The sequence below is a fragment of the Coturnix japonica genome, chromosome 3, assembly GCF_054131305.1.
Source record: "Coturnix japonica strain WE chromosome 3, WE-NBRP24, whole genome shotgun sequence".
In the NCBI taxonomy this organism is placed as follows: domain Eukaryota; kingdom Metazoa; phylum Chordata; class Aves; order Galliformes; family Phasianidae; genus Coturnix; species Coturnix japonica.
In genome coordinates, this window is record NC_140665.1 from 40,491,771 (window position 1) to 40,505,393 (window position 13,623).

The 13,623-nt window shown below is 38.1% G+C and overlaps 1 protein-coding gene and 1 long non-coding RNA gene across 4 annotated transcripts; one reads left to right on the plus strand and one right to left on the minus strand.

Annotated features, from left to right (window-relative positions):
* Positions 1-478: 478 nt before the first annotated feature.
* Positions 479-7,267, minus strand: LOC107311487 (sulfotransferase 6B1-like). 2 transcript variants are annotated; one of them, XR_014943943.1, is made up of 7 exons: positions 6,995-7,267; positions 6,500-6,639; positions 5,755-5,844; positions 5,038-5,164; positions 3,818-3,932; positions 2,121-2,277; positions 479-1,252 (listed from the first exon to the last, which is right to left on the minus strand). XR_014943943.1 is itself a non-coding variant. In XM_015858018.2 (7 exons), exons 1-7 carry the CDS (start codon positions 7,194-7,196, stop codon positions 1,125-1,127), a joined length of 939 nt encoding a protein of 312 aa, XP_015713504.1. In that variant the 5' UTR covers positions 7,197-7,267; the 3' UTR covers positions 479-1,124. The 2 variants fall into 2 exon arrangements, 1 of the variants encoding a protein (XP_015713504.1); XM_015858018.2 differs by having other exon boundaries at positions 3,818-3,912.
* Positions 7,268-8,397: 1,130 nt separating this feature from the next.
* On the plus strand, positions 8,398-12,271 carry LOC107311488 (uncharacterized). Of its 2 annotated transcripts, none has more exons than XR_014943944.1 (4): positions 8,398-8,482; positions 8,830-8,886; positions 8,974-9,031; positions 9,939-12,271. It is a non-coding gene; the product is annotated as an uncharacterized LOC107311488 (long non-coding RNA). The 2 variants fall into 2 exon arrangements; XR_014943945.1 differs by having other exon boundaries at positions 8,963-9,031; positions 9,939-10,478.
* The last annotated feature ends 1,352 nt before the right edge of the window (positions 12,272-13,623 follow it).

Below are 13,623 nucleotides of genomic sequence, written 5' to 3' on the forward strand. Positions count from 1 at the left end.
TTTTTTTCTCAGAACAGCTGGCTGAAGTGCAGATGGACCTTGAGCAGGTCTGAAATATTGTGCTTGCAGTGTCAAATATCAATGCTGACACACAATAACTGAATACCATAACGTCTTCCACCATTATGAGAGCAATCCCATAATGCTTATTAGAGCCACATACAAGGTATTTTGGCATTTTTGAAGAATTTTCAGTTATGAAAATTAATCTATTTCAACTTGTAGGTATTAATTTAAATTAAAGCTTACATGTAGACCTGTTGCTATATCAAGAATGAGCAAAGGGAATGCCAAGTATAGTTCTGTGGTTAAGAGCACTACACTGGCTTTAATGGTAGGAAACATCATTTTCAGGTCTATATTCTCTACCTCTTTTACTGTATTGTCTGTAGCAGGGAAAACAACAGCAGGTCTTAGAAGAAGCACAAAGGTATATGGATTAAGAAGTATCTTCAAACACAAGAAAAAAAACATTGACTTCATGATTTTCCTTTTTACTAACTTTTATGCAGGTAGAAACATTGTTTTCAGTGGACCAAGAGAAAAATTTACATTATATTAGAAAGAAAATTAATTTGGGATTTTTCTTGTGTTCCACAAAGACAATTATTATACGTAAAAATGGCACTTCTTATTGTATCTTGGCTGCTAAAACCAATCTGTAAGCTGAATTTCAGTTTGAAATTCTATAGTCAGAGATTAAAGTCCTTAAAAATGATGATTGCCATTCCTTTTCATTATCCTCCCTCTAGCTTTTATACAGTTTGTGCTGAAGTCCGAGGGAAGATATTCTTCGTCATTAATTAAAGCTATGTCAGATCCATATTTTGATAGTGATCTTAATTGTGGAGATGTCACCTGATCTGAGGCATTTTTGGATAAACAAAAAACAAAAACAACAAAACAAAACAAAACAAAACAGGATGTCAACATGCTAAATAGCCCTATGTAAATTATTTAGAATGACTGAGTTTGCCTGGAAAGTGAATTACTGAGTTTCCCTAGAAAGTGAAAAAGGCCATTGTCTTCCAGGTAGCAGGTACTGAAACAAGCCTGTCATGTTTATCTGAATATCATTAGTTGCCATCATATTCAGCAAATAAATGTAGCCAAAGCAAGATCTCTCATTTGCAGTAGACGTCGTACTTTAACTTTGATCCTAGTTTTGTTCGTGCTATACGTTCTTCAAATACTTTGTCCATTTTCTCATTCTGCTCTTCATTAAAAAGATTCTTCCAGTCACTTACGCCACCTTCAAAGAAGCAAATAAACTCTTGAGAAACAAGAAATCTTATTTTTCAGTTATATACATACATATAATCTCTTATCCATTAAGTGGAGTTGATCCATATTTTCAAGATAAAACTTAGTTCCTTTTTTCACCAGTGTAATTTTGTGAAGTAATTGGAGTTACAGCTCTGTGAAACTGCTAAGATAGAAAAGAACAGTCTTATTTCTCTGCAGCTCTTTATACCACTGTCAATTTTGACTGACAAGATGGAAGTTCGAGTTCTGCTCACTTGCCAACTTGTATTTTTATACAGTGGTTGCAGTTTGCTGCAAGAGCATCACTGGTTCTCAAGTTTGCAGCTGGGAGGAAAAGTGTCCATCTGCCTGGGAGTAGAAAGGAGCTACAGAGGGATCTGGACAGGCTGGATCGATAGGATGAGGCCAATGGGATGAAGTTCAACAAATGGGGCTAGAGGGAATGGCTTCAAGTTGAGTCAGGGAAGGTTCAGTTTGGATGTTAGGAAAAATTTCTACTCCAGAAGAATGGTTAGATGTTGGAACAGGCTGCCCAGGGAGGTGGTGGACTCACCTTCCCTGCAGGTGTTCAAGCAGCATTTAGATATTGCAGTAAGGGACATGTTTAAGTGGGAAAATGTTGGTGGTAGGTGGATGGTTGGACTTGATGATCTTGGAGGTCTTTTCCAACCTCAGTGATTCTGATTCCTCACCAGTGCTCCTTTACTAGTCTTCTCAAGCAGAGCAGTGATAATATGCTTGATACTTATGTATAACACTTTATAGTATATATGCAAAAAATAAGCCAGTGATGAACGGGATGAAGTTCTTGAGAGAATCACGTTTCTGCCTCTGGAACTCCGGAAGATTCCTACCTTTGCGAAAGAGCATGCTGCCCAGAGCCCCATGGGTCTTCTCAGAATTCTTCTTCATGGACTGGAAACTGCTTCTCTCTACCACATTCTGAAGCTCTTCCTCAGTCAGGGAAATCCCAAGGAAAGAGGCAATGTTTTTCACTCCCAGGGGTCGATTCTGAAAAGTAGAATGAAAGATACCATGTGACATTTAAACAAATTACACTGCTTTCTTATCAAACCTCTTTCAAAACCCAGCATTTCTCAGTTGCCTGCATATTTAGAGGTTTCAGAGTTCAGCAGGACTGGAGTGTTATGTATTGTTTCTTTTTGTTATTGTTCTAAAGAAAACATCACCTGCCTTCCTGTATATCACAGAAAATTGCATATGCTTTACAGTTGAGCCAAATCTATGCTGCTGATTATCCAAAAGCTCCAAAAAAGAATTACCGCAGATTTTGATTTAAAATGACTTGGGCTTATACTGCAGCAGGAGAGAAAGCAAGAATCAATTTCACACACTCACAGAAAGGCTTTTAAGCTGGAGATCCACTTTGCGGTCATTTGAAACAAGAATCTGACTTATACACATATCATTCAATTTTAATACACTATGCACGTATAAGAGTTTATTGGTTTAGAAACAATTACACTTTGAAGTGTAAAATATGGAAGTGTAAAATGTGGTGAATGGAATTAAATCTATCTGGTGACCAGTCACAAGTGCTGTTCCCCAGTGATCAGTATTGATGCCCATCCTGTTTAAAGTCTTTATTGATGATGTGGATAAGGGAGTTGAGTGCACCCTCAGTAAGTTTGCAGACCACACCAAGCTGGAAGGAAGTGTCCATCTGCCTGGGAGTAGGAAGAAACTACAGGGATCTGGACAGGCTGGCTTGATGAGATGAGGCAAGTTCAACAAGACCAAGTACCAAGAGCTGCACTTTAGCCACAACATCCCCTAGCAATGCTACAGGCTTGGAGTGGAGTGGGTGGAAAGATTCATGATGATAAAAGGTTCTGGCAGTGTTGGCGGATGCTCAGCTAAATGTGATCCAGCAGTGTGCCTAGGTAGCCAAGAAGGCCAATGGCATCCTGGCTTGTATCAGAAATAGTGTTGCCAGCAGAAACAAAGGAGTGATCATCCCCATGTACTCAGCTCTCTGGTGAGGCTGCACCTCGAGTACTGTGTTCGTTTTTGGGCCCCTCACTGCAAGAAAGACATGAAGGTTCTGGAGCATATCCAAAGAAAGGCAGTGACCCCAGGTGAGGGGTCTGGAGTACAGGCCTTATAAGGAGTGGCCGAGGAAACAGGGATTGTTCAGACTGAAGAAGAAGAAAACTCAAGAGAGACCTTATTACTCTCTACAACTGCCTGAAGGGAGACTGTGGTAAGGTGCAGGTTGGCCTCTTCTCCCACATAACTAGTGATAGGGCTAGAGGGAATGGCTTCAAGTTGTGTCAGAGGAGGTGCAGTTTGGACATTAGGGAAGATTTCTTCTCCAGAAGAATGGTCAGATGTTGTAACAGGCTGCCCAGGGAAGTGGTGGAGTCACCTTCCCTGCAGGTGTTCAAGAAGCATTTAGATATTGCAGTAAGGGACATGATTTAGTGGGAAAATGTTGGTGGTAGGTGAATGGTTGGACTTTATGATCTTGGAGGTCTTTTCCAACCTCAGTGATTCTATGATTCTATATTTGTTTCCATTGATAACTTACCTCTTTTAGTTCTTCATATGTTATTGTCATAACATTTTCATCAGTGGCATATTTGTTCCATTCAGAAATGTAATTGAAGTAGGATCCCCAGGGCACTGAATAAAACAAAATAATCCTGAGATGAAGAATAAATGAACATAAGAAAAGCTTGTTATTATACTAATCAATTTTTACTTCATAAGTTGATCCCTAAGACATGGCCATTAGCAATCATGGCTCTGCCAGAGTTTAATCCATTCTGGAGGATTTATGGGTCTTTGCAACACACACATTCCAGAGCCATCAGGGTAAGTTCTCTTACCAGCTCAATGTGGCTCTAAAGGATTTGCCTGCTACGTCCACTTGAGCTGCAAAAAATATGGGGTACAATCCCTTTTTCACCTGTACTGTCGAAATTTTTTTTAGGCCAGATCAGCTCCCTAGCTGGTCCACTACACACCTTCACAAACAGTTGTGCTGGAACAAGCTGAGGGCAACAGTGGGGCAGAAGCACATTATTGGGATCAAAGGCTGGCTGTGGCCAGTATCCACAACAATAAAAACAAAGAAGCCAAGGAAAAGTCCAAAGAAGCCTAACCTAGCTGGCTCTGCATGTGTGCACCTCGGGGAGGTGGTGCAGTTTGTACATTGATATGGTGAAAATAGTCAGTATTTCAAGTCAGATGTGAGTCTGCTGAAGTGCTATCAATACTCAAAACATCATGGAAACTTAATCCTAAAACCTTACTTCTAAAGCCTTGTTTAAACCTCCCTTCAGCTGGATGTGTGATATGGCAACCTGGAGAATGTATGTAATTTTAAACTAATGAGATTTATTTTCTGTTGCATTCTTGGTTTTTGTAATGCACTTAGACATAGCCCAAATCACTTCTCCAGTCCAATTTGGTATGTAGATATTGGACACAAGATGATGGACAATGGAGTAAAGGGGTGAAGTCCAAAAGGAAGATAAGGAGGAACTGCTTCTTCCAGTGAAAATATCACTTTGTGCAAATTAAAGCTGTTTATGGAAGAACAGTTCTGATGAACATCTAACTTCAGACAGTAAGACAAATACCATAAAATTTGCTTCAGCTTTCTGATTTTCTCTCTTTAATCCCTAATTTTTTTACTTATTTATTTTTCCTGTAGACCAAAAAATCTGAATCTGATTTACAAAATGCAAAGTTTTTAGACAGTGCCAAAGAATAGAATAAATCACATAGAAGAATATACTGTACTTTTCTCTGTCATGAAAGCCGCAAAGAAATCGTCCCAGGTCTTGTGTGAGGGTAGAGCCGGCAACTTGTTGGAAAAATGGAAAAATGAAGTAGCTACATCTTTTGGATTGCGAATCAGCAGCAATATCTTAAAAAAAAAAAAAAAAAATCGAAATGTTTTATTTCTCCAGGAAGAAAACAATAAACCATAGCAAGACAAAAAACTTAATAAGCTTCAAATTTTCAGGTTGGTCAGTCTAGAACATCTTCCACTACGTCCAGAAGTAACTTTTTTTTTCCAGGAAGAGGGGTATTTCACTTCAGCACCTTGTAAAGTTGATTTCATACAGTTATTAAAGTTGATTTCATACAGATTAATCAAATTAATCATGCAGAATACAAATAGTATTAATCATTTAGATGACTACACACAAATACAAATTCTTTCTGAAACTTTTGGCAACGCTGTAGAAAGCCACCCATAGGACATTTTGTAAGCACAGTGTTTTACTGCTGGAAGGTTTGTTTTCCCCCATGTTTGCATTCCTGAGACTGACACAAGGATATCAATAAGACGAACTGAGATTTTTTGAGATGAATGCAAAAATACTACATACTACATACAGCATACTACCCAAGTATAAAAGTAATTTTTAAGTTTGGCAGAAATGTACTAAATTGGCTTTCAAAGACATCTGATTGTGTGTTTCCATACGTGACATTCAAATCAGCACTCACCTTGGCTTTATTTTTGAAGACAGACTTTGGGAGGTTGCCAGGACACAGATGAGTGAGTATGACTCTTCGAGAAGGTAACTTCTTCATTCGCTACATTAAGAATTGAAAGGAGGAAAGTAGACAGTGCCATTACTGCAAGTATTCTTCTCCATTGGCCTGTGATAAAATATGACTTTGCTAAATTTCTTAACTGTTTTTGGTGGATCAGTTATGCTTTATGATTGTTATCCTGGGTTTTTAGTGGACTTCTCTCAGCAATAACCTTCAAAGAACCGTAAGGATGAATATTTGGAAAGATTATCCATTGCTTTGGTGCTAAGGAATTTAGTATGTTCTGTTAGACAAAGTATAGAACCTAAATGTAATGTGCAGAATCTAGCTGGAGGTGTGATAAAGCTGAAGGATTCAAAGAAGAGAGAAGGGGTTACAAAGAAGTAGAAGAAACAAAACTCATTATTTCAATATTTAACTTTTCATGAAACTCTTCTTAAATACAGAAAATGCTACACTGAATTTCTGAAGTGACTGCATTTCTAATGAATATGTGCTCCTCTCAAGCCCCCTAGAGTGAGTATTTATTCTTCAGCATTTGGTGATGCAGATGAGATTCAGTCTGGCCAGATGCATCCTACATAGAAATGGATAGTTCCCAACAAAGACTGGAGTATTTCTCAAACCGTATATTCAGATATTCAGTGTTTGAAGAATCACATTTTCACATCTTTAATAATTATTCTGTGCCCACCTCATATTTCTCAATATCTCCAATTTCAAGATATGGAAATTCTTCTAGTTCTTCATCATTAACATTTTTTGCTTCATCAGGTCTTTTTTTTTCACATGTGGCCACCAGATCACTTAAGATCTGACCTAACCAGTTTGTACCTAAAAAGGAAGAAAATGGAGAATTGCATGTAAAGCCTTGAGAAAAAGCATAAATGAATTTTCAAGGACAGCCAAGAGGTAGCAACTACATCTCATGAATTGACTGGTCTTTTTTAAGGTGTCAGCTGACTATCTGGATAATCAGCCTTCAGGCTATCATGCTATAGTTAAGGAAATCAGGTAACTTTCTCAGTCACTTGCAAAACTTCCAATATAATAATCTCATAATTAGCTTTCTTGTATATGTTTGTAGAAAAAAAAAATTAGTTCTAGAATTTTTTCTGAAAACCATAAATACATTCTACTTATTTGTCATCACACGAATTAATTTATGAAGAAGGCAAGCAGTACTCACCAGATTTAGGATATCCTGCCAAAATGACATCATCACTTCTGGCTTCAAAGGTCTCCATGGCTCTGAACACTTCAAGACTGCAAAATGCAACAGGATAGAAAGTCCCCTTGTAAGTAAAAAGCTTTTCATCATGATCCAGTGCTTTACCAGCAATTATTGCCTTATCTATCACATCAATAAATTTCTTCCTAGGTTTTTCCATTCTTCTCTCTCTCACACACAGACTCTGTCACAATGTGAAGTGCTACACAGACAGAGAGACACTGGTTGCCAGATTACATGGACTTTTCTTTTTATTTTCTTTGTTGAGAGGGCAAAGGGGGTGGGACACTGTAAGCAATAATTTACTACTCCTTCTGAAATTGTAAAAATAACACACACAACTCCAGAAAAAGAACTCAAATCATTTTAACTTCTCAGTATCAACAGAATTATGGATATAATTGAATAAGAAAAACTGGAAAATGTAGTTGTATCCCAGGTTAAAGCATTTATCTAACTTGAAAACATCATATGCCAAAAATATGCAAGTAATTACAGCACAGAGTTGATAAAGTACATTAAAATTCAAGAAGGACACGAATTACAGACTGCAGTTTCAATAGCACAAGCAGACATAAAGATATAAAGAATAATATCTGTTCTGATCCTTTCAGTATTCACTCTAGGATGTTTTCCTACATAACTTTTTTTTTTTTTTTTTTTTTTTTTTCCCCCACAGAAATTGTATTAAATGTATTAGGGTTGGGAGACAAAATGTTCATTATATTAGTGAATGCATAAGCAGCTGGTATTATTATTATTATTATTATTATTATTATTATTATTATTATTATTATTATTATTATTATTTTCTCATGAAAGTATCACAAGGAAAATGTATTTAATTGGGATATTTACTTGCTGGCTAGAGAAATATTGTGAGGGAAAATCCATTGGATCTCCAATGTATTTTTGCCAGAGAAGGTAGTCAGGTCAGTCTTTCCCTGGAGACATGCATTATCCTTAGGAACCAGAAAAACGATGTTACTGAAGAAAAACTCATTAGAAGAAATAAGTCATGTGGAGGGATTTTGAGGAGAATTGAATTTCTTGGCATAAAAAATAAATCAGGCTTAATATTTAGTAATGTGAGCTTTTGATACAGCCACCAACCATGACACCGTAGCTGAGAGAGAAGGAGTGAACTTTGCACTGTACGTGTTGCATAAGAAAGACCCTCTGATCCTGCCAAATGCAGAATCAGGAGACTGATGGAAAACATCAGTTGGTTTAAAGTTTCAAAGAAGCAGCTTTAAAAACATGGAGATTAAAAACAGATTAAAGGATTCGGTAATCTCCAGATTAATGGTGTTTGTTGTTCAAGCCACCAGTGTGCCTCTAAAGGTTTCTGACTTCCCATACTTATCAAACCTGATCTTTCCAGGTTGTGGGAAGAGGTGACTTTGCCATGATATCTACAGGACACTGCAAGCTGTCAATTACCTGGTGAGCTGATTTGCTTATTCCAAGTTAAATGAAACAGTGAAACAATCCAGATTGTTTCATCCACAGCCCCAGAATTTAGAGACTGTGCCCTCAGGTTGTATATCAGAAAAGACGGGTTTCCATAACTATCTCTGTGATCTGCATTTATCTCATTAAGGCTCTAGAAAAGTCTTCAATAAACCAGCTTTCCAAAGTGATCTAAAATGGATCTTGATTCTTTATTATGGTACTCTAAAAATACGTGTAATATTGACAGAGAGATGAAAAAGCTGTTTGAACTGGGGTGTAATCCTCTGTAAAATTATCGATGATAATGCTTCATCTTTTGCTTTCCTCCTGAACTGTAGATTCTCCTTCATGACAGTCACGTCCCCTGACAAGAACAAATCTGGTCCCAACATCAGGTTTGATGACCATCCCTAGTCTGTAAATTAATACCCAGCTCTGTCTTTCCCATGTGTCCCAACTAAAGTTTCACAGCTTTTTTTCAGCCTCATCTTTGTTGTCTCTGAAGAATTTTCACTCTCTTAATCCCCTCTCTGGAACAAGGTAGGAAATAAGTAATTTTTCACATCTTTCATCATCCTTATTAATGCGCTGGCTAGCTGCCAGAGTACAGATGCAAAATTTAACTTGCCTTTTCCCTCCCATTAATGCTCCACTAAGTAATGATAAAGAACACATCAGCAAATACAGAGAATTGCACAACACACTGTTCTAGAGAAGCTGTCTTCTTGTACGATCTAAACATGTTAGCTGTATGTTAACAGACTTCTCAAGCCATCACCAAAAGATAGTTACTTTGTTTGCTTTGTCTGATCTCCTCCACAAATATTGGTGAAATGAACTTAAAGTAAATAAATATTTAATTAATTAAATAGTAGAACATTAACTTTGTTACCACGAAAACGTGTAGAAGTGGGAGACAGGTAAATAACCCAATTCACAGTGTTGGTCAAAAAGTAACTTATTGCACCATCATGTATCAGGACAACCTGACCTTAGCAGTAAAAGAGGAAGAGGAAAAAATGTGCAGGAGGGGACAAAGGAGAATATGAAAGCCTTAGAAAGCATTCCATGATGTTTTGGAAGATTTTCTGATTTTTGCTAATGCATTGTATGTCCTGTTACCTGCAAACCATTCATCAATCCCACTGTGTTCCATAACTCTGAAACAGTCAGACTGCCAAGGTCCTTAATATAGAAGTAATTATGTCATACAGTGTGTAATGTGTCAACACAGATGAGGCTAAATGTATAACACAAATGTAATAGATGTTAAGGATGTATCAGAGATAACTCTTTGCCTAAATATCATATGTTAACTGCTTTGGTGTGCTATCTTCATTTTCATTTAACTTATCAAAGACATTTAGTTTTCTTCAAGTATTGCAGCATCAGAACTAAAAAGTCAAACAAAATGAACAACAGGGCATTTTTCTCTGATTTGTTTCAGAACATGTTTCACCACGGACCTTGCTGAGTCCCAGTCATGATACTGCAAACTAATCCTTCAGACAGTTTGACACTGTAAATTAATTCATCAGACAGTTTAAGATGAACTGCCAGTCCAGACACTGAATACCTTGCTACCAGGACAACTTGGGCACTGTTCATCCTATTTACTCCTGGCCCACACACAACAACTTTCTTTATCCTTTATTTGACCTCAAAGGACTGAGCTGACTGCACTCCATGTTTTGTGTTCTGGGGGAGGATGAGGTCTGTGGCGTACTACTGGAAAAGAGGTTGGGAAATGGAGAGTTATCTATATACATCCATAGCCTCCTATCCTCATAGAGATGAGGGGAGGGGTGTGAGAAAGTGATGTAAGGGAATAGCAGGGAAACAATAATTTGGGCATCAATTTTCTAGAAATACTCTCTTCACAATTATCTATGTACTTTTAGCCCAACTAATAGTTATTAAGATTAATGGTAGTTAGTGAAGGAATAGCAATTAAAAGCTCAAATAAACTCACTCATTTAGTGATAAATACTTTTTTGCTGCATGGTGACCCTACCAGCATAACTTTTGGAAGTATCACACCTAACAAATCCTGAGAAAACATGAGATGTCTACAAGCAGGGCTTCTCCAGATGTTTGTTCTGCATTTCCTAGTACCCAAAGCCACAGAGTCTAATATTCTGACCATATAAAGGTAACTAAACATTAAACAAATAGAGCTGCTGACATGTTAAGGGCTTTTTATCTTTCGTGCTCAGAAGTCAGTGGAAAAAAATGAATTGATTTGAATCATACTCGGATGAGAGTTTAATTATGGCAGACACTGTTCTGCTAGGAATTGGTCTGAATTGATACAGTCTTTAAATGTGTCTCCAGGTGCCAAACAGCCCTTAGCCTTCTAGAGACATACAAGAGAATCTGACAATAGAAAAGGAAACAGAATATTTCTTTGACGTGGAATATAGTGAAACATGGCCATTAGGTTCCTCTGTATGTGATTAATTAAAACACTGCCCAGTAAATGAACATAATGTTTAACACACAACACTCAGCTTTAAAATCTGGTCCACACTATAAACACTGTAAAAACAGGTGTAGTCTGAACACTATGACACTTGTCTGCAACCTTGACATTTCTCTGTGTCATGGAACAGCAATCCTGATCAGAGTTCAAGAGCTGATTACTTTACCAGCTCTGTTTGTCTTTCAGGCTTTGCAATACACATCATATTTCAGCCTTGCTCCAAAAGTGGTTGCTGCAAATAGTCCACTAAGCATTTGCCAATTTGCAATCTATGCTTTTCTTTTAAAAGATCACTAAAGTAGTCACTAGTGCTGCGTAAAAGAAGCAGTAACAACATGAGTTTTACTATTCAATACAGCCACTTTAATAGGAAACATTTATATCTTCCTACACGACAAGGCCCCTTGGTGAGGTGCATATCATCAGCTTTCTGCTTCACTTATCCAGCAGGTGGACCCAGGCTTAGGGCCTGGATGAGCGAGTAGCTGTAGACTAGCTCCTGGATTGTGACATAGGTGAAATGAAGTTGACTAGCCCGCTTTTTGGTCACCTTAATAAACAAACTGGACAGTAGGTGTATTTTGGGAACTCTTTACCAACTAGCTAGTTATTCCTGCCATAAAGTCTGTATCTCTAGATTTACTTCAGTATAAGATGGCAAGGTTGTCCGGCCTTTTGGCTTGCTTGAACAGCACTGAGTGAACAGGCGTTTTCTTGGGCCTCATACACGCAATTGATCTGAAAGTAATGCCTCCTATTTAGTCCCATGGAAACTACAACTGATACAAAGAGCACAATAACGCTATTTGATAGAACAAAATCTCAGCAACAAAGTACTAGCTTTCAACACAGTCACCACCATCAGCTATGTATTTTCACCAGCGATGAACAGCATTCAGTTTCCATAAACGTTCACAAGCATTGATGAATGTCAGTGGGTGCCAATTTTCTGCATGGAGGATTTCAATGACACACATTTGTTTCATCAGCACTTCCATGCCTTCTATGACTATTTGGTCAGACTGCCCCTCTGCTGCCTTCTGTCACACAGCAACAAAATGTAATGGGATACTGGTGGAAAGGTTCAACCTTTACTTCCATACAGTATGGGGTATATCTCTCTGCTAAGATACAGCTTATAAGAAGTAAAGAGACATGATCAGAATTTTGAGTAGAATGCCTGATTGCATCACTGTACATTCCATATGAAAAATTGCAGGTCATGTATTTGTGTCAACTGAAAATGGAGTTGCAAATGTACAAAAATAAAATTATAACTTTTTTTGGCAATCTTGAAACCTGTTCTCAAATGCCTTTATCAAAATGAAAAGCATGGCTGCATACTTTTTTCTGTTCACAGTACAGTGTTTAGCCAACAAATCAAAATGCATGCAACGGTTTGCCATAACTTGACTCAGCACTGCACTGTGCTCTCCCCATGCCCTGGTTGCAGCTCAGACAGTGTTAACATTGGCTGCTACTGAGCAGTAGGTGTACCCCTGGGGCAGAGCTACAGAATCAGAAGGGGCAGATGGCATGGGGCAGCAGCTGGGCCACCCTGCCAGCTGTACCAGGCTGCATGCAGCCCATGGGCCACTGGTTGGACATGCCTGATGTAGCATCTGTTTTTGCTGCAGGAGGACAAGATCCCATTTCCTCATAGATGCAAAAGAGGGAAGGAATCACTGTCCTGCCACCAGCTCTGTGGTTCACTCTGTCTCAGGTTAGCTGAGATTGGTGAATCTGATGCACATGGCTTCGAAAGAGCAAAGGTGTTCAGAAGGCTCGTGCTAAGCTAGTTGCAAGACAGTTATGAATTAACTCTTAAAGTCAGAAAGTCTATTGAGTGTATTTTTCATCATTGTGAACATTCAGCTAATATTTATAAAACAAATTTCTCCTTCCTTGCTTTTGACAGGAATGCTAAAATTAGTGTCTTTAAAATAACTGGAAAATTCACCTTTATGTAAGAGAACACCACCAAATGCCTTATGGTTGCCTTAGAGTTCTTCATATATTAGAAGCTGCTCCTCCATACAACAGCACAAAGGTGATCCTTGCTGGTCCTTTCCAACTCAGAATATCCAGTGATTCTGTTCTATGATTATCCTTAAACTTGCTATTATCAGAAGTAGTTTCACATTTGAAATTTATGGGCATATATCCTTAAGTAGCCAAAAGCTATGGTGAATCGTGAAGGCTTTCTTACAAAATCCAGAATTTTCCCAATAGTACACCTTCACTACCCAGCTGAGCTGGATGAACTAGAAGAGGTCCTCAGAATTGGGATTAGGTTAGCCAGTCTGAAAGCAACTCTATTTAATGGCAGATAGCCTGAACATATATTGCAATGTCACTGAGCATCAGACCAATGAGATGGAAGAAGCAGATCAATGGGCATCTTCTTTTCCATGAAATATAAAATCAGCTGGAACAACTAGTCAACATTTTATTGCCACTTCAGGTCTCAGCAAGACATGGAAACATACTGGCAGGTTTGATATGCAAGGATGGGCTAAAGTACATCAGCAGTACTTTGATCCCAAAGGTAAAAGGAAATGTTTGCTTTTTGTAAACAATGTCTATAAATGTCTATAAGCTTTTTTAGATAGTGAGCTAATAATTCTGCTGTTCCTGCTGTTACACAAAT